This window comes from Elephas maximus, chromosome 11 (assembly GCF_024166365.1).
Source record: "Elephas maximus indicus isolate mEleMax1 chromosome 11, mEleMax1 primary haplotype, whole genome shotgun sequence".
Taxonomy (NCBI): Eukaryota; Metazoa; Chordata; class Mammalia; order Proboscidea; family Elephantidae; genus Elephas; species Elephas maximus.
Window position 1 is genome coordinate 106828550 of NC_064829.1, and position 26502 is coordinate 106855051.

The 26502-nt window shown below is 47.4% G+C and overlaps 1 protein-coding gene across 1 annotated transcript; it reads left to right on the forward strand.

Moving 5' to 3' along the window:
* Positions 1–8042: 8042 nt before the first annotated feature.
* Positions 8043–25043, forward strand: PLAUR (plasminogen activator, urokinase receptor). Its single transcript, XM_049900121.1, has 7 exons — positions 8043–8181; positions 10150–10260; positions 12055–12198; positions 19745–19897; positions 21131–21265; positions 23298–23444; positions 24478–25043. The coding sequence occupies exons 1-7, from the start codon at positions 8112–8114 to the stop codon at positions 24729–24731; spliced, it is 1014 nt and encodes a 337-aa protein (XP_049756078.1). The 5' UTR covers positions 8043–8111; the 3' UTR covers positions 24732–25043.
* The last annotated feature ends 1459 nt before the right edge of the window (positions 25044–26502 follow it).

Here is a 26502-nt window from a genome sequence, read left to right on the forward strand (position 1 = left end):
CAGGGTGGGCAACCATCCCAGCTGAGGCCCTAGACACACAGTGAGGCCGTTCTAGATCACTCACGCTCAGCCGAGCCAGCCTAGGCCAGAAGAAGGGCCCAGCCAACTTCAGCATCTTGAGACATAATAAATGTTTGTTGTTTTAAGTGTTCTTTGGGGTGGTGGTACACAGCAAAAACTAATTGATACAGATGGTATTTTAGTGTCGTTTGTATTAATGAGGTTGAGCATCTTTTAAGAGCCATTTGTGCTTTCTTTTCGGTCCTTTGCTGATTTTTCTATTGATTCATTCATTGTTGTTGTTGTTAACTGCCATCTGGTCGGCTCTGACTCACAACGACCCCATGTATAAAAGAACAAAATGTTGCCCAGTCCTGAGCCATCTTCATGATTGTTGGCACATTTAAGTTCAGCTGGACAATAATCTGTTCTGATCCATAGAGTTTTCATTGACTAATTTCTGGAACTAGATTACCAGGCCTTTCTTCCTACTCTTAGTCTGGAAGCTCTGCTGAAACTTGTCCATCGTGGGTGACCCTACTAGTATCTGAAATACCAGTGACATAGCTTCCAGCATCACAGCCACATGCAAGCCACTAAGGTACCAGAAAATGACAGATGGGTGGTGGTACTGATTCATACCAAACAAAGCCGATTGCTGTTGAGTCAGTTCCGACTCATGGCAACTCCATGTGTTTCAGAGTAGAACTATGCTCCATAGAGTGTTCAATGGCTCTGATCTTTCAGAGGTAGATTGCCAGGCCTTTCTTCTGAGGCATCTCTGGTGGATTTGAACATCCAACCTTTCAGTTAGTAGCTGCTAGGAGCTCTTTATATATGAGGAACATTAGCCCTTGAATGCCAATGATTAGCTTTGCTATTGCAACTAGGTGGTAGAACTAAGGAGCTGCAAAGTGCTAGAGGCAAGGAAAGTTTTCCTCTTTGCGCAAACTCAGCAAATTTTTCTTTTCTCTGGGTCTGTCTTCTCTCCAGATCACCTCCAATCTCATATAGCCGGAGAGAGACGTGGCAGAGGTTGGAAGAGATGGAAAGATGTTGGGATTGGGAAAGTTCAGGAAGAAACTATTAGCTCCCTGTGTTGGATTGAACTGTGTCCTCCTAAAATGTGTGTCAATGTGGCTAGGCCATGATTCCCAGTATTGTGTGGTTGTCCACCATTTTGTCATCAGATGTGATTCTTCTGTGTGTTGTAAATCCTACCTCAATGATGTTAATGAGGCAGGGATTAGAGGCAGTTACATTAATGAAGCAGGACTCAATCTACAGGATTAGGTTGTTTGTTGAGCCACTCTCTTTTGAGATACAAAAGAGAGGATCCAGCAGAAAGGAAAGGACCTCATACCACCAAGAATGAAGAATCAGGAGGGGAGCGCATCCTTTGGACTGGATGCGCTCCCCTCCTGGTTCTTCATTCTTGGTGGTATGAGGTCCTAGACCAGGTGAAGATCCACGATAAGGACCTTCCTTCAGAGCCAACAGAGAGAGAAAGCCTTCCCCTGGAGCTGGCACCCCGAATTTGAACTTCTATCCTCCTAAGCTGTGAGGGAATAAATTTGTCTTTGTTAAAACCATCCACTTGTGGTATTCCTGTTATAACAGCACAAAATAACTAAGATACTCCCAGACCCTTGCCCCCTTCCCTACCCAGGTTCCCCAGGGCAACAACCCTCAACATGGTGGTTGTAAGTGTGGACAGTAGGGACAGACTGCCTGAGTTGGAATCCTGACTCCATACTTACAAGTCATGTTAGGCAAGTGTCTTACACTCTCATGTTAGATTCCTGTGGCTGCTGGAACAAATTACCACAAATTTAGTGGCTTAAAACAACACAGATTTGTTCTCTTACAGTTCTGGAGGCCAGAGGTCTAAAGTCTGTTTCGCTGGGCTAAAATCAAGGTGTCAGAAAGGGCTGGCTCCTTCTGGAAGCTCCAGGGGAGAATCTGACTTCCTTGTCATTTTCAGCATCTAGAGCTGCCTTAGGCCCCAGTGGTTAACAGTTTGGCTGCTAACCTAAAAGTCAGCTGTTGGATTCCATCAGCTGCTCCTTGAAAACTCTGTGGGGCAGTTTCACTCTGTCCAACAGGGTTGGCGCTGAGTCAGAATCGACTTGATGGCAATGGACTTGACAGACTTGGAGAGCTGCCTTAGGACGCCCTTGTGGCACAGCAGCTAAGCAGCTCGGCTGCTAAGCCAAATGTCGGCAGTTTGAGACAGAATCGACTCATCAGCAACGGGTTTGGTTTTTTTGGTTTACAGCTGCACTCTTTGGCTCATGACCTCCCTCCTCCATCTTCAAAACCAGCCTGGTAGCATCTTCTCTCTCTGACTCTGCTTCCCTCTGCTTTCATTCGTCACATGGCCTTCTTCTCTTCTGTCTGTCATCAAATCTCCTTCTGCCTCCTTCTTATAAGGACAATTGTGATTACATTTAGGGCCCCTGAATAATCCAGGGTACCCTTACCATCTCAGGATCCTTAATTTAATCACACCTGTAAAAATGTTTTTTTTTTTTTTTTGTATAAAGTGACATTCACAACTACCAGGGATTAAAAACCACCAGGTGCCACCGAGTCGATTCCAACTCACGGCCACCCCGTGAGTGTCAGAGTAGAACTGTGCTCCATAGGGTATTCCAGTGGCTGTTTTTTTCAGAATAGATCACCAGACTTAGCACCCAGATGGATATCTGTGAGGTGGGCCATTACTCAGTCTACCACACGTCTCCAAGGCTCAGTTTCCTCATCTGTAAAATAGGATGCTATGTGGATAAAAAATTAATACAGAAAAAGCACTCAGCACAGTGCTTGGAACAGCACAAGCACTCAGTAAGATTGAGAGGGGCAAATCCTCATTTAAACTTTCTCCCTTGGACCCCAGTTTCTCTGTCTGTAAAATGAGGGCAGAGCGGTGCTGGACTTGAAGGATTTCCCAGCTCTTTCATTCCTAAGGTGGTTCCCCTTCTGTTCCCATGTTCTCAGAGGGAAAGCTGAGACGGAGAGGAGACATCACCACATCCAGCAAGCGGCCAGACCAGGACTGAAAAGCCACGTCAGCAGTTTGTGTCAGGCTTTCTGGACAAGGGGAGGAAATTGCCTTGCAGGGAAGGGCCCTCCTTGCATCCAGAGGGAAGTCACTTCTGCAGGGCAGGTGGCAAGAGGCTGAGACAGTCCCAGAAAGACACACTTGCTCACACACACTCACGAATGCACACTAACAGTGTGTCTTAGTCATCTAGTGCTGCTATGACAGAAGTACCACAAGTGGGTGGCTTTAGCAAACAGAAATTTATTTTCTCACAGTTTAGGAAAGGCTTTCTCTCTCTGTTGGCTCCGGAGGAAGCTCCCAGTCCATCAGAACAGCCCCTTCTCAGCCTTGCCTGCAGGCAGGCCTCTCTCTGGCCTTTGGCCCCTGGACCCAGCCTCTGCTCTGTTCGGGCAAGTGTTAGAAAGCTCTTTAGCTCTGCCAAGAGCCCAGAGGCACCCCACTCCACCAGTGAGCCACCTGCCTGAAGGCACTCAACTCTCTCGCTGCTTCAGGGGTCGGTATACTCACGGTAGCTGCCTCACTCCGTGGGCCAGGAAGCCAACTGCACTGCTGCCTCTGTTTCTCTGCCTCAGCTTCTCCCCATCTTGCGTGGTCCTGGCTGTTACAGCTCTCTCTATGTGTCTCCTAGTTCTAGGAGGTTCTCAGTGCAGGGACCCCGGGTCCAAAGGACGCGCCTCACTCCTGTCTCTTCTTCTTGGTGGTACTCAGGTCCCTCTCTCTGCTCGCTTTTCTCTCCTTTTATCTCTTGTAAAATAAAAGATGTGGCTCAAGCAAAGGCGTGGCTTGAGTAAGGATGGTAAAGGGTGGCAACTCAGGATACATCCCACCTTAATCCTGCCTCATTAACACATAGAGGTCAGGATTTATAACACACAAAATGGAGAATAATAGGATAATTACGTCAGATCACAAAATGAAGGATCCTAGCCAAATTGACACATATTTTGGGGGGGATACAATTCAATCCATGACACAGTGTCTCTGTGTTTGTCTCTGAAGGCAACTGGGCATTGTTCTCTTTAGCTCCCTCATCATCTCAGCCTCTCTCTCGTATTTTCTGTCCCTCTATTTCTCACTGATAGTGACCCTGGTGGCACAGTGGTTAAAGCACTCGGCTGCTAACCAAAAGGTCAGCAGTTCGAACCCACCAGCTGCTCTGTGGGAAAAAGATGTGGCCGTCTGCTTCTGTAAAGATTACGGCCTTAGAAGCCCTACGGGGCAGTTCTACTCTGTCCTATAGTGTTGGTATGAGTTGGAACTGACTCAACGGTAATGGTTTTTTGTGTGTGTGTGGCGGGGGGGGGGGGTTGGGTGTTTCTCACTGAGCAGTGTAAACAATTTGCACTCAGCTACTAACCTAAAGATTGGCAGTTTGAACCCATTTCAAGATCCTTAACTTAATCATATTTGTAAAAAATCTTTTTTTTTTCATATAAAGTAACATTCACAAATTCCAAGGATTAAAAGTCACCAGTTGCCACAGAGTGGATTCCAACTTTTGCAGCATGGTGGAAGAAAGATCTGGTAATCTGTTCTATAAAGATTACAGCCAAGAAAACCTTATGAAGTTCAGTTCTACCCTGTAACACATGGGGTCGCCATGGGCTGGAATTGACTCAACAGCAATGGGTTTGGCATTTTTGTTTTTTGTGATTTCTCAGTGTTTCTGTTCTTGTCTCTCAGTTTCTGCTCTCTTAGTCTCTGTCTCTCCTTCTCTGATTACCCCGAGTCGGTGTATCTGTTGGTCTCACTCCCTCCTTTTCTCTCTGTCCTCCCCCTCTCTGTGCCTTTGGCTTGTTGTCTCTCTCCCTCTGTCTGTTGGTTTCCCTGTCTTTCTTGCTGTCTCTTAGTCTCTCTGTCTTTGCACGGAATTCTCCTCTCCTTCGCAGCCGGGAAGTCCCCGAAACCTGTGGGCCCTGCCCAAGGCCCATCAAGCAGGCAGGAGCTGGGTGACACCCAGGTGAGTCACCGGTAGGAAGGAGAGGCCACTCCTGCAGCTCTTCTTGGGACTGCAGATGGCTCTGACTCCTGCCTGCCAGCTCCCTTAACACGTCGTCACAGGACCTCACTGGCAGGTGTCACTTGAGGGAATGACAGAGGGAAAGAGTCAGAGAGGGTCAGGTACAGAAAGAGACAGGCAAAGACAGAAACAGATGGGTGGACATGGACAGAGACAAAAGAAAAAAGGAACAGAGAGAAGCAGAGACAATGACACAGAAAGACAAAGAAACATAAAAACATATAAAGACACAGTGAGAGACAGAGTCAGAGAGAGGAGGATAGAGAGCTAAAGAGACAGAGACAAAGGAAAAAAAGAAACAGAGAGACAGAAAAAGAAAGACAGAGGGACACAGAGGGGGCAGAGACACAGCAGGAGACAGAAATTCAGGAGACCAGAGTAGTCTGGGGTGGGGGTGGGGATGCGTGGGCTTCAAGATGCCTTCCTTATTCTTTAAACAAAAGAGGAAATTGTGGCCCAGAGCGGTGAGGTCACCCCCCCCCGGAAGCGGTAGCACCAGACCCCGCAGCTCTGTGTGACCCCCAAATCTGAGCTTTCCTTTCACTGAGAGACGCCTCCCACCCACGCCAGAACCATTTTACAGGTGGGAAAACCAAGGATCAGTGGAGTGAAGCCACCTGCCCAGGGCCCGAGAGGAGCAAGTGGCTGAGCTGGGTCTCAAGCTGTCCTGGACCAAATCTCCAACTTTCTATTTCCCCTTTGCATACACATTAATACCTCATTTGGTCTTCGAGTCAAGCCAGAGATGCCCCATTTTCCAGATGAGTAACTGAGCCTAAGAGGACATCTGTTGGTGCAGAGTGACCCAACCAGGGAGGAGTCCACTCTAGCGTCACCGGCATGACAGCTGCTGACCTCAGATTCAATGACACATTTCCACCCCTCTTCCTGTTGCAAGAAAATGCAGGACCAGAGTCCAGAGTAAAACAACCACACTAACCGCTTTTACTGAGCACTTACGTACACTGTGCCAGGCACTGTGGCAAAAGCTTCGGTACCTTCTTTTCATCTCCACTGACTTGCTATCTCTATTTCCCAGATAAGGAACTTGAGGCCCAGGCTGGTTAAGTCACCTGTCTGAGGCCCCGTTGCTAGTGAGTGGCTGGCATTTAAACCTATGAAGTCTGATGCCAGCTCCCACACTCTTAACCCCTAGGCTACACTGCCTCTTAGAAGAGAGAATTTCTTTGAGATTTATCTTAGATATGCTAGCTTAAGGCTTCAAAGAATTCATAAGAATAACAATAGTATAATCATTTTACTGTAGTGTTGGGAGTGGTCCAATAAACCAAACCAAACCCATTGCCACAGAGGTGATTCTGACTTGTGGTGACCCTATATGACAGAATAGAATTGCCCCACAGGGTTTCCAAGGGTAATCATTAGGGAAGCAGACTGCCATGTCTTTCTCCTGAGGAGCCACTGGTGAATTCGAAAACCTTACAGTTAGCAGGTGGGCGCTTAACCACTGCTCCACCAGAGCTCTTTATCAGGAGTGGTAGTTATGACTTATTCATGGCCTACTACTCCTTCCCTCCTCTACTCTGTTCTGGCCACCCTGGCCTCTCTGCTGTTCCCAGACATCATCAGGTGTGTTCCCACCTCAGGGCCTTTGCACTGGCTGCTCCCTCCCCCAGGACTTCTTCCTGTACAAATCTGCCCAACTTCTTCCTTCTTCATGGCTGTATTCAGTCTCTGCTTAAATGCCACCTACTCGGAAAAGCCCACCCCATCACCCAGCCCAAAATACTACATGCCTCACTCACACCCTCAGCTCTCTTTGTTTTTCTCCATTTTATGTATTGCTGCCTGATATTGATAAGTTAGGTGACACATATCTGCTCCCCACCCTGCTGTCAGTGCCACAAAGGCAGGGACTTTGCTTTGTTCCCTGCTGTGTCCCCAGCTCCTGGACCAGTGCCTGGAATACAGTAAACTCATTGCTGTCAATTCTGACTCATAGCGACCCTATAGGACAGAGCAGAACTGCCCCATAGGGTTTCCTTTCGGTTAGCAGCGGAGCTCTTAACCGCTGTGCCACCAGCGCTCCCAGGACATAGTAGGTCCTCAGTAAATAATTGTTGAAGAAATCTATTGAGCCCTCTGTGTGGGCTGGCAATTGCTCCAGCATTTCACCGACACTAAATTGATCTGGTTTTCAGAAGCATCTTAAGACACTGAGACTATATTTTTATTTTGCTTTCTTTTTTCTCACTAATTATGAACACTTTCAAAAACAGAGAAGAGAGAGAATAGCATGAGGAGTCTCCATATGCCTGGTACCTTGATATAATTGATATTAATACTTTACCATTTGCCTTTATTCCCCCCTCCCCCCAGTATTTTAAAGTAAATACAAACATCAATGGCATTTGCCCCTAAATACTTCAGCTGGCATTATTAAAAATAAGAACATTTTCCCACATAGCCACAAAACCGTTTTCCCAACAGCAATATCTATTTTTTTTTCTTTTTTTGGCTTTAGTATTTTAAGATAAATTATAGACATTATGTTGTTTCCCAGCATTTCCGGGTGATCTCTAAACGATAAGGACAGTTTCCCACAATACCATTATCCCGCCTAACAAAACTAACAAAAATCCTAGTATTATCTAACAATCCGCATTCAAATTTCCACCTGGAAGCTCTATCCTGGTTTTATAGCTGAGGAAAGTGAGGGGTGAAGTCTCCTGCCCGAGGTCCTACTTCAGGAAGTGGCAGAACTGGGATTCGTGTACAGGCACTCGGGGCTAGACTGTGACCACCGCCACACAAGTCTGGGCACAGCCAGCCCCCCATTCCGTCCCCTCCGCCCCTGGCTGGCCGCGCCCCGGGAATAGAAGTTTTCACGGTGCTGGGGGCGGGGATGTAGGGATGGAGGAGGAGGCGCCCACGCATCTGGGGCTGACTCGCTCTTTCGCAAAACCTTTGGGAGGAGCCCTCGGGGCCACAAAACTCTCACCTCCCGGGAGCCAGACAGAGAAGCGGCGCTGGGCGGCAGTCTACAGGAGCCGCCTGCCAGACATGAGTCGTCCGCTGCTGCTGCCGCTGCTGCTGCCGCTGCTGCTGCTGCTGGCTCACACCTGCATCCCAGGTAGGGCTGGGAGCCCAAGACGCCCGCGCTAGGGAGCCGGGTCTGATACTGGGCGGCGGGCGGGGAGGGCGGGGAGAGCTCTGGGTCTGACGGATTGGGGAGGGGAACTCAGTCCCCAGCTCCCCATCCAGATGATAGATAATACGGCCTCACACGACATAGTGCCTGGCACACAGTAGGTGCCCAGGAAAGCGTTGAACGAAGGCGTTTAACAACAGCCACTGTTTAGCGAGCGCTGTCTTTATGTCAGGCTCCTTGCAGTTTCAAATTCGGTTTGACAGAGGAGGAAACAGACAGAGAGAGGTTACGTAACTGGTCCGAGGTCACACAGCCAGTCCTGGAATAAGTGGGACTCTGACCACTTAGTGGAGCCCCCAGCGCTCTCCACTCGGTCGGATCCCCTCCCTGGAGAGACAGAGGACCGCACCTCGTTTTACAGACGGTCTAGAGGGAGGCAGGCAGATCGTAGCAGAACCAGGGGGTAGGGACCCAGGCCTTGTCCCTCGAGGACCCTTCCCTTTCACTACCCGCTCAACGACGTAACCCTTTCACCCGCTTCCCCCGGAAAATGTGGAGGAACGGGTTGAGAAACTGAAGGAAATTGAAAAGGCACTGAGCCAAGGTGGGGCAGGCGGGCGCAGGAGGGAGGGGCTGTAGGAGATGAATAACCCAGGAAGCTCTCGGGACCGCGGGGGGCAGAAAATGAGTAACCGGTGACAGCTCGGGTGCGGGAGGCTTGTGGGCGGGGCTAGAGTTGGGGCGGGGCTAAGGGCGAAACTAGAAGTTGGTGGAAGGTAGTGGGCGGGGTTAGAATCTCGGGGAGGAGCTGGGGCGGAGCTAGAACTTTGGGACAGTCTGGTGTGGTGGAGGGGGGGCCCTGGTGGCGCGATTGTTAGGAGCTAGGACTGCTAACCAAAAGGACGGCAGTTCAAATACACCAGCCCCTCCTCGGAAACCCTATGAGGCAGCTCCACTCTGTCCTATAGGGTAGCTAAGAGCCGGAATTGACTTGAGGGCAAAGGGTTTTTTTTGTGTGTGTGTGGTCAGGAAGAGAACGTTGAGGAGCCCTGGTGGCACAGTGGTTAAGAGCTGAGCTGCTAACAAAAGATGGGCAGCTCACACCCACCAGTCGCTCCTTGGAAACCCTATGGGGCAATTCTACTTAGTCCTATAGGGTCGCTGAGTCGGAATCCACTACGTGGCTACGGGTTTGGTGGGCGGGGAGAGAACGTTGGAGGAGGACCATGGGTGGGGTTAGAACCTCGGGGAGGAGCTGGAGGGCGGACCTAGAACTTCGGGAAGGACTGGTGGGTGGGGAGAGAACGTTGGGGAGGGGCTGTTGAGTGGGGCTAGAACTTGGGTACCTAAGCGCTTGTCTGCTAATCCACCCAGCGGCTCTGTGGGAGAGAGACCTGGCTATCTGCTCGCAGAGATTACAGCCTAGAAAACTCTGTCATATGCTGTCGTTATGAGCCCAAATCGACTAGAGGGTGCCCAACACCGCCAACAGAGCCTGGGGCTCTAGTGGGTGGGGATAGTTACATTAGGGCAGGAGGAGTCCAGGGTAGAACTGAAAGATGGGGTGGGGTGAACATAGAATGTTCCCAAGGAGAGCTGGCCGGGTGGGAGAAAGGACCAAAATGGGACCAGAGCTATAAGGTCCAGACCATCAGAAAGGGCGGGGATAGGATTCAGCAAGACTCGGCTAGGACAAAATTAAAGGGAAAACGGGAGAGGGCATGATTTTAGGGGAGGGCTTGTGGGCGGACACAGAACATCGGGCTAGATAGAGACAGAAGGGCGGCTGGAACCCAGCGCTGGAATCGAGGGGAGGACAGAACCCGAAGCGCGAAGCACGAAGCTAACTGAATGGGCTAGGCTGGGAGACTGGGTACTGGTATTGGGGGCGAGAGGGGGATCCTGGCGCGGAGCATGTAACAGCCTCGCCTCCTTCTTCCTCACCTGCAGTCTCCTGGGGCCTTCGGTGCATGCTGTGTGAGACAAGCGGGCGTTGCCAAGTGGGCGAGTGCCCCCTTGGCCTGGACCTCTGCAGGACCACGGTCCTGCGCATATGGGAAGGTGAGAACCCTCACTCCAGCGCGAGCGGGGACGCGAGTGACCATGAAACCTCATTCACCAGTAACCAGGGAAATCCAAATGAAGCCCACAAAAGCACCCCATTTAACACCCACCAGATTGGAAAGCATTTAACCATCTGACAACACCTGGGTTGGTGAGAATGCCTAGCACCAACCCCACTGGTAGGGGGGTAAATTAGTGCATCCACCGCACAAAGCAATTTGACAGTAGCCAGTACAGATGAAAATAAGCACACCCTTCAGCTAGCAGCTCAACTTCTAGGAATACAGAAACTCCAAAGAACCTTGGCCACATGTGCTCAGGGACACATGTATAGGGATGTTCTTAGCAAGATGCTTGGGAATGTTGGGAAACTTGAAAACAACGTAAGTTGACTCACCCACAATAAAAGACGAATAGAGTAGTATAATCACAGAGTAGAATGCTATGCAGTGGTCGAAGGTTCCTGGGTGGCACAAAATGTTTGTGCTTGACTAATGTCTTAGTCATCTAGTGCTGCCATAACAGAAACACCGGAAGTGGTTGGCTTTAACAAACAGAAATGTATTTCCTCACAGTAAAGTAGGTTAAAAGTCCAAATTCAGGGCGTCATCTCCAGGGGTAGGCTTTCTCTCTCTGTTGGCTCTGGAGGAAGGTCCCTCCTTGTCTTCAATCTTCCCCTGGTGCAGGGGCCCCGGGTCCAAAGGACGCGCTCTGCTTCTGGTGCTGCTTTCATGTTGGTATGAGGTCCCCCTGTCTCTCTGCTTGGTTCTATCTTTAATATCTCAGGAGATTGCCTCAAGACACAATCCAATTCTGTAGGTTGGGTCCTGCCTCACTAATGCAACTGCCGCCCATCCTCCCTCATTAACATCATAGAGGCAGGATTTACAACATATGGGAAAATCACACAACACCGAGAATCATGCCCAGTCCCACTGATACACACATTTTGGGGGGGACATAATTCAATCCATGACAACTACTAACCAGAGGTTGGTGGTTCAAACCCACCCAGCGGCATATATGGAAGAAAGGCCTGGCAATCTGCTTCCATAAGATTACAGCCAAGAAAACCCTTTGGAGCAATTCTACTCTGTAACATTTGGGGTTGTCATGAGTTGGAATTGATTCATACAGCAACGGGTTTGGTTTTTTGTTTATGTGGTAATTTAAGTGAAGGAGGGAGAGTTCTGTATATATCAGCATGAATACATTTCAAGAATATGGTTGAGAGAAAGAAAAATATGTTACAAAATATGATACCTTTTTACATAAAGTTGAAAACATGTAAAACCATAGCTTATATTGTTATGGATACATAGAATAAAAATTTCACCAGTGGTTGCCTTTGAACAGGGCATGAAAGGAGGGATGTACAGGGGGCTTTAACTGTATCTGTAATATTTTACTTCTTTTAAAAAATTATCTGAAAGAAACATAGCAAAATGCTAATATATTACAAAATTAGGAGATAAATACGTATTTATTATATCATTCTCCTATACTTTTTGGTTAGTTTGATGTATTTCTCTTTAAAAATTCCTATTAGAGGCATCTCCCTGCTGAGATCACTAAGCTAGGAGCGTAGATGGATCCAGAAGGTCCCAGTGACACTGTTGTCACTGAGAGGGTATAGGCTTCCCGTGTGTTGAGGTTGGGGTGGTGGATAACTCTGGAAAAGACAGAGTTGTACCCAAACAAGAGAGGCCTGACAGGAATTAGCCCTGGAAGTGTCAGAAGCTGATTGGACCCAGGAGAGGCTTTGAGGTGACAAAGACATATTCCTCACAGAAGGTGAAGAGCTGGAGAAGGTGGAGAGAGGATGTGCCCACCCAAATAAGACCAACAGAACCATGAGCTACCGAACAGGTTCACAGATCATCACCCTTACAGAGGCTGTGTGTGAATCAGATCTGTGCAACCAGCCCAAGCCTGGTGAGTAAGGAAACCGTCACCATCCGCAACCCCAAACCATCCCAACCCTAACTCAACCGCTTTGTCATCCCAATTCTATCCCAGTTCTACCCCACTCTCTGCCTTACCCCAACTCAAACCTATTCTTATCTCAGACACATGCCCAAACCCATCTCTAGCTCAGGCCTATCCCCAACTCATTCCCACCTCTATCCCCATCCCCAACCCCAACCCAATCTCATTTCTAACTTGTTCTCAAACCTATCCCCAACTCTGTTCCTGTGCCTAACCCAATCTTGCCTCCAACTCTATCCTCCTCCCCAACTACAACCCAATCTCATCTCCAACTCATTCTCCACCCTATCCCCAACCCAATCTCATCTCCAAACCCATCCCCAGCTTCATTTTACCCCAACACTGACTCTGGCTGAAACTCATCCTTTTCCAAAGACATCCCTAACCCCATCCACAATTCAACCCATCCTCATCTCAAACGGCCCCACTCCCACCCCCAGCTATGTACTCTTCCCCAACCTCAATCCCGTTCCCAACCCTATCCCCGTCCTGCACATGTTTATATTTTTGGTTGTTATCTATAAGATGAAGGAGCACTGATGGCACAGTGTTTAAAGTGCTTGGCTGCTAACCAAAAGGGTGGTTCGAACCCACCAGCCACTGTGAGAGAGAAAGATGTAGTAGTCTGCTTCTGTAAAAATTTACAGCCTTGGAAACCCTGTAGGGCAGTTCTACTCTGTCCTACAGGGTCATTATAAGTCAGATTCAACTCAATGGCAATGGGTTTGGTTTTGGGATTTATATTTAAGATGCAACAGCTGCCATTCAACACTCACACACACATACCCGCTCACGAGGTAGAGGAGGTGTCTCACTGATGTTTTGCCATCTAACTTTTCCATGGGGACAGGAGATGGTCCAGGCAATAGATGCTGAGTGGCCAAGACCAAAGCTGAGACTCACAGTTCTTAATGGCAGTCAGAAGAGGAGAGCATCAGGTGGGCTGAGGTGAACTGGGAAAGCTGCTGGGATAAATAGATGGTCCGTGGCTTGAGCAGTGAAAATAGATGTAAAGACAAAAGGACAAATACCATATGACCTCGCTTATATTAAAAAGGCAGATATATAAAATGCAAAGCTTATGATTGGTTATCGGGGCGAGGGGGGAAGGGGCAGTTATTGCTTAGGGAGCACGGAGTTTATGTTTATGGTGGTGGAGTAAGTCAGAAAAGGGTAGTGACAATGTTGTACAACATGAAGATTGTAATCAACGTTACTGAATTACACATGTAAAAATGGTTGGCTCGTCAAATGTTTTATGTATAGTTTTACCACAATTTAAAAAAAGATGTGAAAAAACTTCCATAAACCGTTTTGTAGAGTTTCATGGGTTTAGGCTGCAGTCGATTTAAGAAAAGACTTCTGTTGTTGTGTTAGTTGTTGATAGTTGTTGTTAGTTGCCATCTAGCTGATTCCAACTCATGGAGACTTCATGTGTGCAGAGTAGAGCTGCTCCGTAGGGTTTTCAAGGCTGTGACCTTTTGGAAGCAGATCACCAGGCCCATCTTCCAACCATTTGGCTCGTAGTCGAGTGCTTAACTATTTGCGTCACCCAGGGACTCTAGGAAAGACTTCGAGAGGGTCACATTCCCACCCAAGAGGAAGCGTGGGCCAAGAATGGACCCGTGTTGAATGGCCAAGCAGAGATTTCTCCTTCTGGCTCTGGCGAGGAAGGAACTCAGTTGAGGCCGATCTGGCCACGGTGATGTCAGTGAGCCAGACCAGCGTTTGAACTGATGTTTTCCTGCTTTTAATTCATGCTAATTCTGCCTGATTTCATCCATCCTGACCCCAGAGTTTAATCTGCTGATGGAGATTGGATCAGATGTTTATTTTCACAGAAGTACAAGACAGAGGATGCCAGCTTCCTCTCTGCTAAAAGTGCTGAAAGAAAGAAGTAATTTTTTTCTAAGTAATGCTTCTAATCAAAGATGATATTCAAAATATTTAACAGCATTGGTCAATGCCTCCTGACCAATCAGGCACTGGCCAATCAGGAAGGACTCCTGGAGGCCCCCTGCTGGGCCTGGTGTTAACCCTTTAGCTAACAGAACATGGAGACATGAGGGATCTCCAGGAAGAGTTGCAAATGGTCAGGGTCCACCAGGGAGCTTAGGGCAGCGGCCATCAATTCTGCAATTTAACAACTGATGAAAAAGCCCCATCTCTTATTATTTATTTTAAAAATTTATGTTCTTTTTTGTTGTTGTTGTCGAGAATATACACAGCAAAAACATACACCAATTCAAGTTTCTACAGGCACTATTCAGTGACAGTGATTACATTATCCGAGTTGGGCAGCCATTCTCACCCTCCTTCTCTAAGTTGTTCTTCCCCCATTAACACAAAGTCGCTGGAGTTGCTGTTGTCACTTTGATCACATGTAGATAGATCTTAAAAGAGCACAAGACTTAAGGCAGACAATCTTTACTAGTTAAGCTAAGCTGCCCCATTTCTACTATCATCTTACCCTGATTCTGGCTACTTGAACAGATGGTTTCACTCTACCCTGTAACTTACGTGACACCAGGAACACAGCAGTGACCAAGACAGCCTCAGACCCTGCCTTCTTGGGGCTCATAGTCCAGTGTGTATGGGGAGGCAATAGACCCATCACCAGACAGTGACTGCCCAGATCGGTCTGGGCCAAAATGGGAGCAGAAGCACAGGCAGAGGGGCCAAGGGGATGGGGAGGTGCAGGCAAAGGGGTCAGGACTGAGATGGCAAAAGCAAAGTCCAAAGTGGTTAGGACCATGATGGGGGAAGCAGACACCAGACGAGTCAGAGCTGAGATAGGGCAGCACGGGCCAGAATTGTTAAGGCTGGTATGATGTAGAGACTATGGGACCCCAGAGAAGACAGATTTTGAGGGATGAGTAGGAGTCAGACTGTCAAAAAGACAATGGAAAGAGGTTTTATAGACACAGGAGCAAGAGATACAAAGGCCCAGGGGTGAGTGAAAGTAGTCTGGCTGGAGGAAGGAAAAAACGGAGACAGACAAGCTGGTGAAACTGAGTCATATCACACAGGGCCTTCTAGGCTGTGGTGAGGAATACAGACATCCTCTTGGGGACAATAGGAAGGTGATCATGGAAAGGTTTTGAGCAGCGGAGTATCACAATCAGATCTGTATTTAAAAAAAAAAAAAATTCTGACCTCAGGGTAAAAGATGGATTAGAGGCAAGCAAGAGTGGGTGAGGGGAGACCAGTTTGCAGGTGGGTGCAGTTGTCCAGATAAAGTAGAAGGTGGCTGGACTAGAGTGTCAGCCATGCAGATGGAAAAGGGGTGGATAGATTTAAGAGCTGCTTAGCAGATAGATGAGCAAGCCTTAGTGATGGATTAGGTATGTGGGTTGACGTCTAGTTATAGTCATGATGGAGTCACTTGTATCAGACTAACCCTCCTGCCAGTGACAACTATTAAAACTGTAATTATAAATGTACAAATTATAAACAACCATTTGAAGTTACTGGAGAGCAGCGGATGCAGGCAGGAACATGAGGCATCACAATCTTTTAAATTAGGGGAGCACAGAAATTGAGTTCCAAAGTCAACATGGCTTTCCCCCCCAAGTGCATGTTCCAATCCAGTGCAGTGGGAGGGAAATAGAGCCCAAACAGAAAGACAGACACTGGACTAGGTAGAAACTGGAGTTTGGGGCTGCCAGAGTATCTGGAAATAGAAAGGTAAAATTCTAGAATGGATGGGACCCACAAATGGATGGAAACCCCCAAACCTTCCTACGAATTTCCCTCAAGTGATTGGCAAGTTGTACGTGCGTAGAATGAGACTCCAAGAAACCCAGCAGAAAACAGTAGCTAGAGAGCTACAGAACTGAGTGAGGATTTCAGCAGATTCGTGATGCTAGGAATATAGGTTGCCAACTTGGAGAGGCCTCGGTAACCGCCTCAGGCTTTCCTCTGAGAGCACATCCTAGGATTAAGTGTGAAATTGAACAGATCAATCCTAAAAAAGCCTATGCTGTTGTGCCCCATCAAGTCAATTTTGACTCATAACAGCCCCGTGTGATGGAGTAGAACTGCCCTATAGGATTTTCTAGGTTGTAATATTCTAGGTTTTTCTCCCACAAAGCCATTGAGTGGGTTCGAACCACCAACCTTTCAGTTAGCAGCCAAGTGCCTAACCATTGCACCACCAGGGCTACTTAAAAAAGCCTATAGCCAACCCTTGATAAGAAGAAAACTTAACCCACTATAGAGAAGATAACATCATTTAGAGCCTTTTAAAAGTTTTAACCTATAGTGTTTGGCATCTAACCAAAATTTACAAGGTATGCTGAAGAAAATATAAAGAACCAGTTGACTGGAAACCAAGAGAAAAGCCAAATAACAGAAAGAGACCTGTAGTGATTCAGATATTGGAGTAATCAAACAGAACTTTAAAATGGCTATGATCAATATGTTCAAGAATATAGAGGAAAGGATAAATTATACCACAGATCTGGAATCTGTTTTTTAAAAGAGTCAAACAGAAAACATAAAACAGTGGTTGAAATTAAGAACTCAATAGACAAGCTTAATAGCAGATTATAAGCAGCAGAAGAAAAGGATTAAAGAACAAGAGACAGGTCAGTAGAAGTAGCCAGCTTGTTGCATAGATGTGGAGGATCAAAGGGGGATTGCCAAGTTTCTACCCTGGGGGACTAAATGGGGCCACCTGAGAGATGTGGGATTCAGGAGAAGGAGCAGGTCTGAGGAGAAGATGGAGATTGTAGTTTGGGGCATGTAGATGTTCAGGTGTTTGAGAGATAGCCAGGGAGCATCCAGGAGGCAGTTAGATGTACAGGTCTGAAGTTCAGAGGGAATCTGGACTGAAGCGAGATTTGCGAGTGACCAGCATACTGGCGGAAATGAAGCCATGTCAAAGGATAACATCCTTAAGGGAGAAAGTGTATATCATGAGAAATAAAAAGGGGCTAAGGGGCTAAGGCAGAACCCTAAGGATCACTTGCATTTAGAAGAGTGACGTAAGAAGAAGAGTTCACAAAGGAGACCCATAAGTCATGTGAGTTTGCTGCTTTGGCAGTGTTCGCAATTCATGTTTTCGTTTTCAAGGAAGCTCACGTGAGAAGACATGGGTATTGGCCTTGTAGTTTTCTTCGAAGGGAGAATTAAGCTTTGGATGGAAATGATTCACCTAATTATGGCTCCTGGCTTACCAGTTGAGAACCTTGGCTGAGGCAGCCCTCTCACTTGTATAAGACTTGGCTCAAACTCAACTTGTGTATCTGGAGTCAGGAAGGGGAGGGCAAGCCAGGCATGGAAAATAGTGTGAGCAAAGGCATGAGCAGAGGAAGAGTGTTTACAGGGAAAAGTAACTGATCCACTGAGAGACAAAGTTATCAAAGATCAACAAAGTGAGGGTTTGATCCCCGAGGCAACTAAGTAGTGTGTTAGTTATCTATTGCTGTGTTAGAGACTGCCCTAAAACTTAAAACAAAAAAATAAACAATTATTATTTCACACCGTTTCTAAAGGTCAGGAATCTGTGAGTGGCGTAGCTAGGTGGTTTTGGCTCAGGATCTTTCGTAAGGTTGCAGCCAAAATGTCAGCCAAAGCTTCACTTACCTGAAGGCTCCCAAAGTCGCTTCGCTCCCATGGGTGGGCGAAGGCATCAGTTCCTCACCATGTAGACCTCACCATTGGGCTGTTTGAGTGTCTTTACAACATGGCGACTGGCTTCCCCCAGAGTAAGTGATCCACAAGCAAGCCGGGCAGAAGTTGCAATGTTTTTTATGATCTGGCCAGAGCAGTCATACCGTCATTTCTGCAGTATCCTATGGGTTACACAGGTCAGCCCTATCCTTTATGGGAAGAGGCTACGCAAGGGCATGGATACCAGAAGGCAGGGATTATTGCGGGCCATCTTGGAGGCTGGCTACCACAGGGGCAATAGAAGGGTTTTGAACATTTTGAACATTCATTCAACAAGCATCTATTGCGTATCTTCTCTGGTGCTGTGTGGTGCATATCTTCTCTGTGCTGTGTGGTGCTGGGACACAGTGGTAACTGAGACAGCCCTAGTTGTACCCTCACAGGGCTCACAGTCCAGTGGGAGAAAAGAGATCTGTCAGCAGACAGTGAAGACCCAGAGTGGGCAGAGCTGGGATGGGGGAGTCCAAGGGGCTGTGGGAGCCCAAAGGAGATGCCTGATCCAGGCCAGGAGGTCAGGGAGGGCTTCATGGAGGAGGTAAAATTAAAAATGATGCCTGAAGAATTAGTAGAAATTAGAGAAAGCAAGAGAAAGGTGTTCTAAGCAAAGGTAACAATAAATGCAAAGGTCTGGATACAAATCAGCATGTATATTCAGGGACTGTGGGAAGTCAAGGATCCCTGAATGGTGCAAAGTTGGTGCTCGACTACTCACCTAAAGGTTGGTGGTTTGAACCTACCCAATGGTGCCGTGAAAGAAAGTCCTGACAACCCGTAAAGATTACAGCCAAGAAAACCCTGTGGAGAAGTTCTACTCTGTAACATATGGGGTCGCCATAAGTCAGAATCAACTCAACAGCCATGAGTTTGGTTTTTTGGTAGGGAGTCAGTGTGGAAAAAAGAGTCTAAAGGGATAGTGGTAAGAGATGAGGACAGGTGGCCAGGACCCAGTCTTTGATAGACCTTGAATGCTTGGATTGTCTTCTGAAGGCAATAGGGAGCCATGAGCAGAGCAAAGACAGGGTCAGATCTGGGTGTTAGAAATATCCTTTTAGGGCTACCACCAATGACCGCCCTGACAGGGAACACAACAGAGAGTCCCTGACAGAGCAGAAAAGTGTGGAACAAACTCAAATTCATGTAAAAAGACCAGACTTAATGGTCTGACTGAGACTGGAGGGACCCCTGAAGCCATGGCCCCCAGACGCTCTGATAACCCGGAACTAAAATCATTCCCAAAGAACACTCTTCAGGCAAAGATTAGATTGGACTATAAAACATAAAATAATACTCATGAAAAGTGTGCTTCTTAGTTCAAGTAGATACACAAGACCAAATGGGCAGCCCCTGTCCAGAGGCAGGATGAGAAGGCAGGAAAGGACAGGAGCTGGTTGGAGGGACACTGGAAACCTAGGGTGGAAAGGGGGAGTGTGCTGTCACATTGTAGGGATTGCAGCTAGTGTCACATGACAATATGTGTATAAAATTTTGTATGAGAGATTAACTTGAGTTGTAAACTTTCACCCAAAGTTCAGTAAAAAAAAAATTTACAAAAAAAGAAATATCCTAGGGCCATGTGGGGCTGCATTGGAGGGCAGGGGGAAAACTGGAAACAGAGAGAAGTTCTGAGCTAGAAGTGGCCAGGGGGCTGGAAAGGAGGGGATAGATTCCAGAAAAATTTGGGAGGCAGACTGGACAGGGCTTGCTGATTCCTGGAGGCTGAGATAAGGAAGAATTGATGCTGAGATAAGTCCTTGAGGGAGCCAGATCTCCAGGACTCTCCACATGGAGCCTCACCCTCCTGCTTCTCTCCAACCAGGGCGGACTCCCATCTTCCCCCGAAGCCGGTATCTCGAATGTGCTTCCTGTGCCTCATCAGACAGGAGCTGTGAGAGGGGCCGGCACCAGAGCCTGCAATGCCGTAACCCTGGAGAACAGTGCCTGGAGGTGGTGACCCACCGGGGCCTGGAATGTGAGCTCCAATCCACCAGCAACTCCTCTCGCCTGCTTTGCTCCTTCCCAAGGCTACATTTAACAACCCCCAAAATAGCTGATTTAAACAAGGTTTAAGTGATTGAAACAAGGTAGAAAGTTCTTTCATACACAAAAAATCCAGAGGTAAAAAGCCCAGGACTGCTAGGATAGCTCCACAGTCACCAGGAACCCAAATGTCTTCCATTCTTAGGATCGCCTTATGATCCAATATGGGGCCCTGGTGGCGCAGTGGTTAAGTGTTTGGCTGCTGACCAAAAGGTCAGCAGTTTGAATCCACCAACCCCTCCTTGGAAACCCTACAGGGCAGTGTCTTAGTCATCTACTGCTGCTATAACAGAAATACCACAAGTGGATGGCTTTAACAAAGAAATTTATTCTCTCACAGTCAAAGAGGCTAGAAGTCTGAACTCAGGGTGCCAGCTCCAAGGGAAGGCTTTCTCTCTCTGTGGGCTCTGGGGGAAATCCTTGTCATCAGTCTTCCCCCGGTCAAGGAGCTTCTCAGTTCAGGGACCTAAGGGCCAAAGGATGTGCTATGGTCTCAGTTCTTCTTTCTTGGTGGCATGAGATCCCCCTGTGTTTCTGCTTGCTTCTCTCTTTTATATCTCCTAAGAGACTGGCTTAAGACACAACCTAATTCTGTAGATTGAGTCCTGTCTCATTAACATAACTGTCTCTAAACCTGCCTCATTAACATCATAGAGGTAGGATTTACAACACACAGGAAAATCACATCAGATGAAAGAATGGTGGACAATCACACAATACTAGGAATCATGGCCTACACAAGCTGACACATATTTTGGGGCGACACAATTCAATCCACGACAGGCATTTCTACTCTGCCCTGTACTGTCTCTGTGAATCAGAATTGACTCAACAGGAACAGATCATGGTCCAGTATGGCTGCTTGAGCCCCAGACCTCATGTCCAAGTTCCAGGAAGAAGGAAGGGAAAAGACGGGGCAAAAGGGGCACAGCTTTGTAGTAGGGGGTCTCCTTAAAGCACTCCTGCTTACATCCTATTGGGTAGAACTTAGTTATAAGACCTATCCAGCGCAAGGGAAGCTGGAAAATATAGTCTTTCGGCTAGATGTATGGCTTCCCTAAGCAGAGAATAGATGAATAATGACTACTAAAAAAAATACCGCGGTGGATAAATCCAGTCTTAGTTCCTCACAGATGACGTGACCTCTCTCCTCTGCCCCCTACAGCAAGTCCAGAGGATGAGCGCCACTCACGTGGCTGTGGCTACCTCCCTGGCTGCCCAGGCCCCACTGGCTTCCACAACAACCACACCTTCCACTTCCTGCGGTGCTGCAACACCACCAATTGCAATGGGGGCCCAGGTAAGGAACAGGGACCCAACGTGAGGCCTGGGATGGCAGCAAGGAGGTGCACTCAGGCAGACCTCAGCACAATCACTCTCAGGCAAAGAACTTCTCCTCTCTGGGTCTCTGTTTCCTCCTCTGAAAAATGGGCACATTGAGTCCTTCCTCAAAGAGAGACTTTAAGGAATTCAATGAGACTATCAATCCTTTGGAGCCCTAGTGGCGCAGTGCTTAAGAGCTACAGCTGCTAACCAAAAGGTCGGCAGTTCGAATCCACCAGCCGCTCCCTTGGAAGCCCTGTGAGGCAGTGTTTCCTCATACTCTGTCTTATAAGGTCATTATGAGTCGGAATCGACTTGACGGCAACAAGTTAACTGGTTATCGATCCTTTGGAGTCCCAGGGTGGCACAAAAGGTTAAGCACTGAGCTGCTAACCAAAAGGTTGGTGGTTCAAGTCTACCCAGAGGCACCCTGGAAGAAAGGCCTGGTCATCTACTTCTAAAAAATCGGCCATTGAAAACCCTGTGGAGCACATTTCTGCTCTGACACACATGGGGTCACCATCAGTAGGAATCGACTCAATGGCAACTGTTTTTTTTGGTTTATCAACACTTCTCTGCTTTCTGCCTGCTCCATCTCTCTCGAATTCTTCCCCTGCTCCCTACGTCCACTGCCACCACCCTGGTCCAAGCCACCATCACCTCTCCCTAGACTGTTGCAGTGCTCTCTTTGCTGGCTTCTCTGCTTCCACTCCTGCCATTCTAGGGCTGATGCTCAACCGAGCAGCAAGAGTGATTTTTTTAAAAAATAGATAAATCAGAGCATGTCACTCGCCTGCCTTAAGCACCTCAATGACTTCCCCCTTGCTCTTAGAATAAAACGCAAAAGCCTTCCTATGGACTTTGTAATGGTACCTGTCTGCCTCGTGATCTTCGTTTAGTTTCAACAACTGTCGGACTTCATCCTACCTCATGGCCTTTGCACACGCAATATCCTCCACCTGGAATACCTCTCCCCCAAGAGTTTGCCTGTCTGGCTACTTCTCATCTGTTAGATCTCAGCTTTAATGTATCATCGTCAGGGAAACCTTCCCTGTCCCTCCCCTCCAACATAATCTAGAGTTTTCATGTTATTCTATCTCACTAAACCAGCACTGTCCAACAGAACTTTGTGCAGTGGTGCAAATGTTCTAAATTTGCACTGTCCAATATGAAACCTATTAGTCACAAGTAGCTATTCAGTACCTGAAATGTGAACTGAATTTTAAATTTTATTTAATGTTCATTAGTTTACATTTCTACCACCCATTTCTCAGTTTGTCATACTGTGGTGGCTTTTGTGTTGCTGTGATTCCGGAAGCTATGCCACTGGCATCTCAAATAACAGCGAGGTCACCCATGATGGACAGGTTCCAGTGGAGCTTTCAGACTAAGACTAGGAAGAAAGGCCTGGCTATCTAGTTACAAAAATTAGCCAATGAAAACTCTATGGACCACAACAGAACATTGTCCTATATAGTTCTGGAAGATGAACCCCCTAGGTTGTCCGAAACAATGGACTCAGACGTGCCAACAACTGTTAAGATGACACAGGACCAGGCAGCCTTTTGTTCTGTTGTACATGGGGTCACCAGGAGTCATAGCCGACTCAATGACGATGACTAACAACAGGAAAAAGTTTAAATTTAAACCATCACATGTGACTTTGTGGCTAGTGGCTACCGTGTTTGACAAAGCAGCTCCAAACTGTAAGCTCTGTGAAGGCAGGGACTGTTTCATTCTACACGGTTGTACACCCAGTGCTGGCATTTTCTCTGGCCTGATAGTGGGATCGTGGGGAGTTGAGAGATGCTGGGATTTCTCTCACAAGTCCTAGAGAACTCCCCAAAAGAAATTGCCATTCCAATGCCTGACCACAAGGTGGCTCCGTGACATCGCAGGCTCAGAATTGGAAGTCCTGAGGAGTACTTGCATTACCTAAAAGCAGTGACAGGAAGGAGGGGGCCTGCCATGCTCATTCCTTGTCTCTGTGTCTCTTGCCTTCTCCTAAGTCCTGGAGCTTGAAAACTTGCCACTGAATGACTTCCAGTGTTATAGCTGCGAGGGGAGCAGCACCGAAGAATGTTCCTCAGACAAGATTTCCCTCATCTCCTGCCGAGGCCCCATGACTCAATGCCTGGAAGCCACGGGTTCTAATGGTAATACCATTTGGAGGCCCCTGGGAATACTTATTGGAAGGGGGGTGGTATGCTGCAAGAGATTGACTTCCAGTTCAACTGGGCTTAATTGAGGTGGATCTTCCAGTGGAAGGAAATGCTGGTGGTGTAATGGTTAAGTGCTAACCAAAAGGCTGGCAGTTTGAATCCACTGGGCGCTCCTTGGAAACTCTGTGGGGCAGTTCTACCCTGTCCTATAGGGTAGCTATGAGTTGGAATTGACTTGATAGCAATGGGTTTTTGTTTTTTTTTTTTCCTGTAGAAAAGGTGGGACTTCCCTCAGGAGGGTAGAAATTGTTGTAAGGAATTAGGAATTATCCATTAGGAAATGGACATTCTGCCATTCTTGGGGAGTGGGATTTCCTGTAGGTGGGTGAGACTTCCTGTGGATGTCATGGGCTTTCATCCTGTGAGGTCCTGGGAAAATTTTCTTTCCTACTCCAGTGGTCTCAAAACTCCTTTACACTCTTAAAAACCATTGTTTATGTGGGTTATATCTATCTAACTATTAGAAATTAAAGCTGAGAAAATATTAAATGACTTATTTATTAATTCATTTCAGAATAACAAGTCCATTACCTGTTAACATAAACAACATATTTTTTTATATGACTATGTTTTATGAAACTAAAAAATTTAATGAGGAGAGAGGCATTATTTTACCGTTTTGCAAATTTCTTTAACGTCTGGCTTTAATAGAAGGCAGCTGGATCCTCCTATGTGTTTCTGCATTTATGTCTTGGCAATATCACATGTCCTGTAGTTTCTGGAAAACTCCACTTGTGAGAGGATGAGAGTGAAAAAGGTACATAATGTCTTAGCATTGTTTTGGACCACACTTAGAGAACCACTGCTTTCTCCAGGGGCAGTGGAGAAGTCTCCCATCACAAGGTGGTATGTCACCCAGTGAGAGTTCCAGCCTAGGCACTAGAACTGGGAGTCTCTGAGAGATTCAGGAGACTCCCTGAAAGGCAGGGAAAGGCTGAGTCTCTCACACAGTCTTCTCTTTCCTCAGGGCTGGGGGCCCCAAGCTACACAGTGAGAGGCTGTGCTGCCCCCTCATGGTGCCAAGGCCTCCACATGGCCGAAACCTTCAGCCTGACCCATGTCAATGTCTCGTGCTGTTCTGGAAATGGCTGTAACCACCCAGCCCGGGACACCCAATCCCGCATAGGGGGTGCCCCCCGACCTGGCACCACCCACCTCAGTCTCACCATCACCCTGCTTATGACAGCAAGACTATGGGGAGGCACTCTCCTCTGGACCTGAACCCAGAAGCACCCATACCCTGGCTGGATCCAGTGGACCCCTTTGCCCTTTCCTCAGCTCCTAGCCTTGCAGACTTGCTGTGTGACCTCAGGCCAGTGTTCTGTCCTTTCTGGGCCTCAGTTTTCCCAGCCATCAAAATGCCTACCTCACAGAGTTGTCATGAAAACCAGAGGAGGAAAGCTGGAGAAAGGCTGCGGGCCAGTGGGAGAACTCGTTATTATTCATAGTTACCGCTATTGTTATTATGAATTAATATTTTTATTATTTAATATTTTATACTTCATAAATAAAGATTTTTGTACCAATGAACAAGGCCAGGTCTGCTGTTCTCCATTGTGTCTCTCTTTGGGAGGATGAATGGTGGGAGGGGGGCACCTTTCCACAGACTCATGGCAATAGAGGTCATGTTGTAGAACCCGGGAGTCCCTAGGTGGTGCAAACAGTTAAGTGCTTGTGTACTAATCAAAAGGTTGGTGGTTCGAGTCCACCCAGAGCCACCTTGCAAGAAAGGCCTGGCGATCTACGTCCAAAAAATCAGCCATTGAAAATCCTGTGGAGTACTGACACACATGGAATCGCTGTGAGTCAGATTCAACTCAACAGCCACAAGTTTTTTGAGTTTTTTTTTTTTTTTTTTCAGGACCCAGGCATTTGAGGCCCCTAGAAACAGTTCCATCAGGGTTTCCACCCTAAGATACCTCCACATCTATTTCTGGGCCCCAAATGCAACCCTCCAACTCACCCACCCAAGCACTAACCTTCTGGTCTCTTCTCCCAACCCCCAAAGGTCAGGACTGCTTTGTTGTTCTAAGGAGGCATGTCTGCATTTCCCATGGGGTTCTGGGACAGAAGGTGGGAAAAGAGCTACAGAAGATGAACTGATGGCCAAAACTCTTGATGCATTCCCGTGGGGAATAAGGACTACATGTCCCCTGGTGTCCTGGGGGCAGGGGGATAAAGGCTGGACTATATTTCCCAGAAAGCCCCAGGACTGATAGAGAAAAAGACAGAACTATAATTTCAGTGGCAGTCTCGGAGTACAATATTGATAGAATTCATGTTGCCCATGGTCCCTTGAGGTAACCCATAGAGACAAAATTACATACCTCGTGGGGCCCTGTGACTAATGAAGAAAAAGATAGGACATCTTCCATGGTATTTGGGGACAGACGAGGGACAGGACTTCTTTTTAGGGCTTCCTCAAATCACATATCACTACCTGTCATTCTGGTGGCATAAAGAGATGGGGTCTGTGTCTCCGCCTTTTGATTACTGCGACCCTGTGACTGCTTTGAGTCCAGGTGGTGCAGCAGTTAACACACTTGGCTACTAATGAAAAGGTTGGTGGTTTGAGTCCAACCAGAGGCATCTTGAAGAAAGGCCTGACAATTTACTTCCCAAAAATCACCACTGAAAGAAAGGCCTAGGGAGCGCAGCTCTACCCTGACACACATGGACTTTCCATGAGTCCAAGTTGACTCAACGACAACTGATTTGGTTTTGGTGATGGTGATGGCCTTCATCAGTGGAATGTGCTGGAAGCTTGCTGTGTCAGTTGCTGGGCCCAGGCTTTTTTTTTTTTAATGGTGAAAATATAAGCACCAAAACATTGGCGAACACAATAACTTTGACGTTTACAACTCAATGACATTGATTACACTTTTCTTGTTGTGCCACCAAAATATTCCACCACAATCAACATAAACTCAGTGTCTCTCAAGAAAACTCCCTCTTCCCCCCGTCTCCCTCCTCCACCCCGTAACAATCCATA

Coding starts and splice junctions, on each gene's coding strand:
- PLAUR (XM_049900121.1), top strand. CDS start 8,112: ATGAGTCGTCCGCTGCTGCTGCCGCTGCTGCTGCCGCTGCTGCTGCTG. Junction 8,182..10,149: donor GGCTCACACCTGCATCCCAG/GTAGGGCTGGGA, acceptor CCTCACCTGCAG/TCTCCTGGGGCCTTCGGTGC. Junction 12,199..19,744: donor GTGCAACCAGCCCAAGCCTG/GTGAGTAAGGAA, acceptor CTCTCCAACCAG/GGCGGACTCCCATCTTCCCC.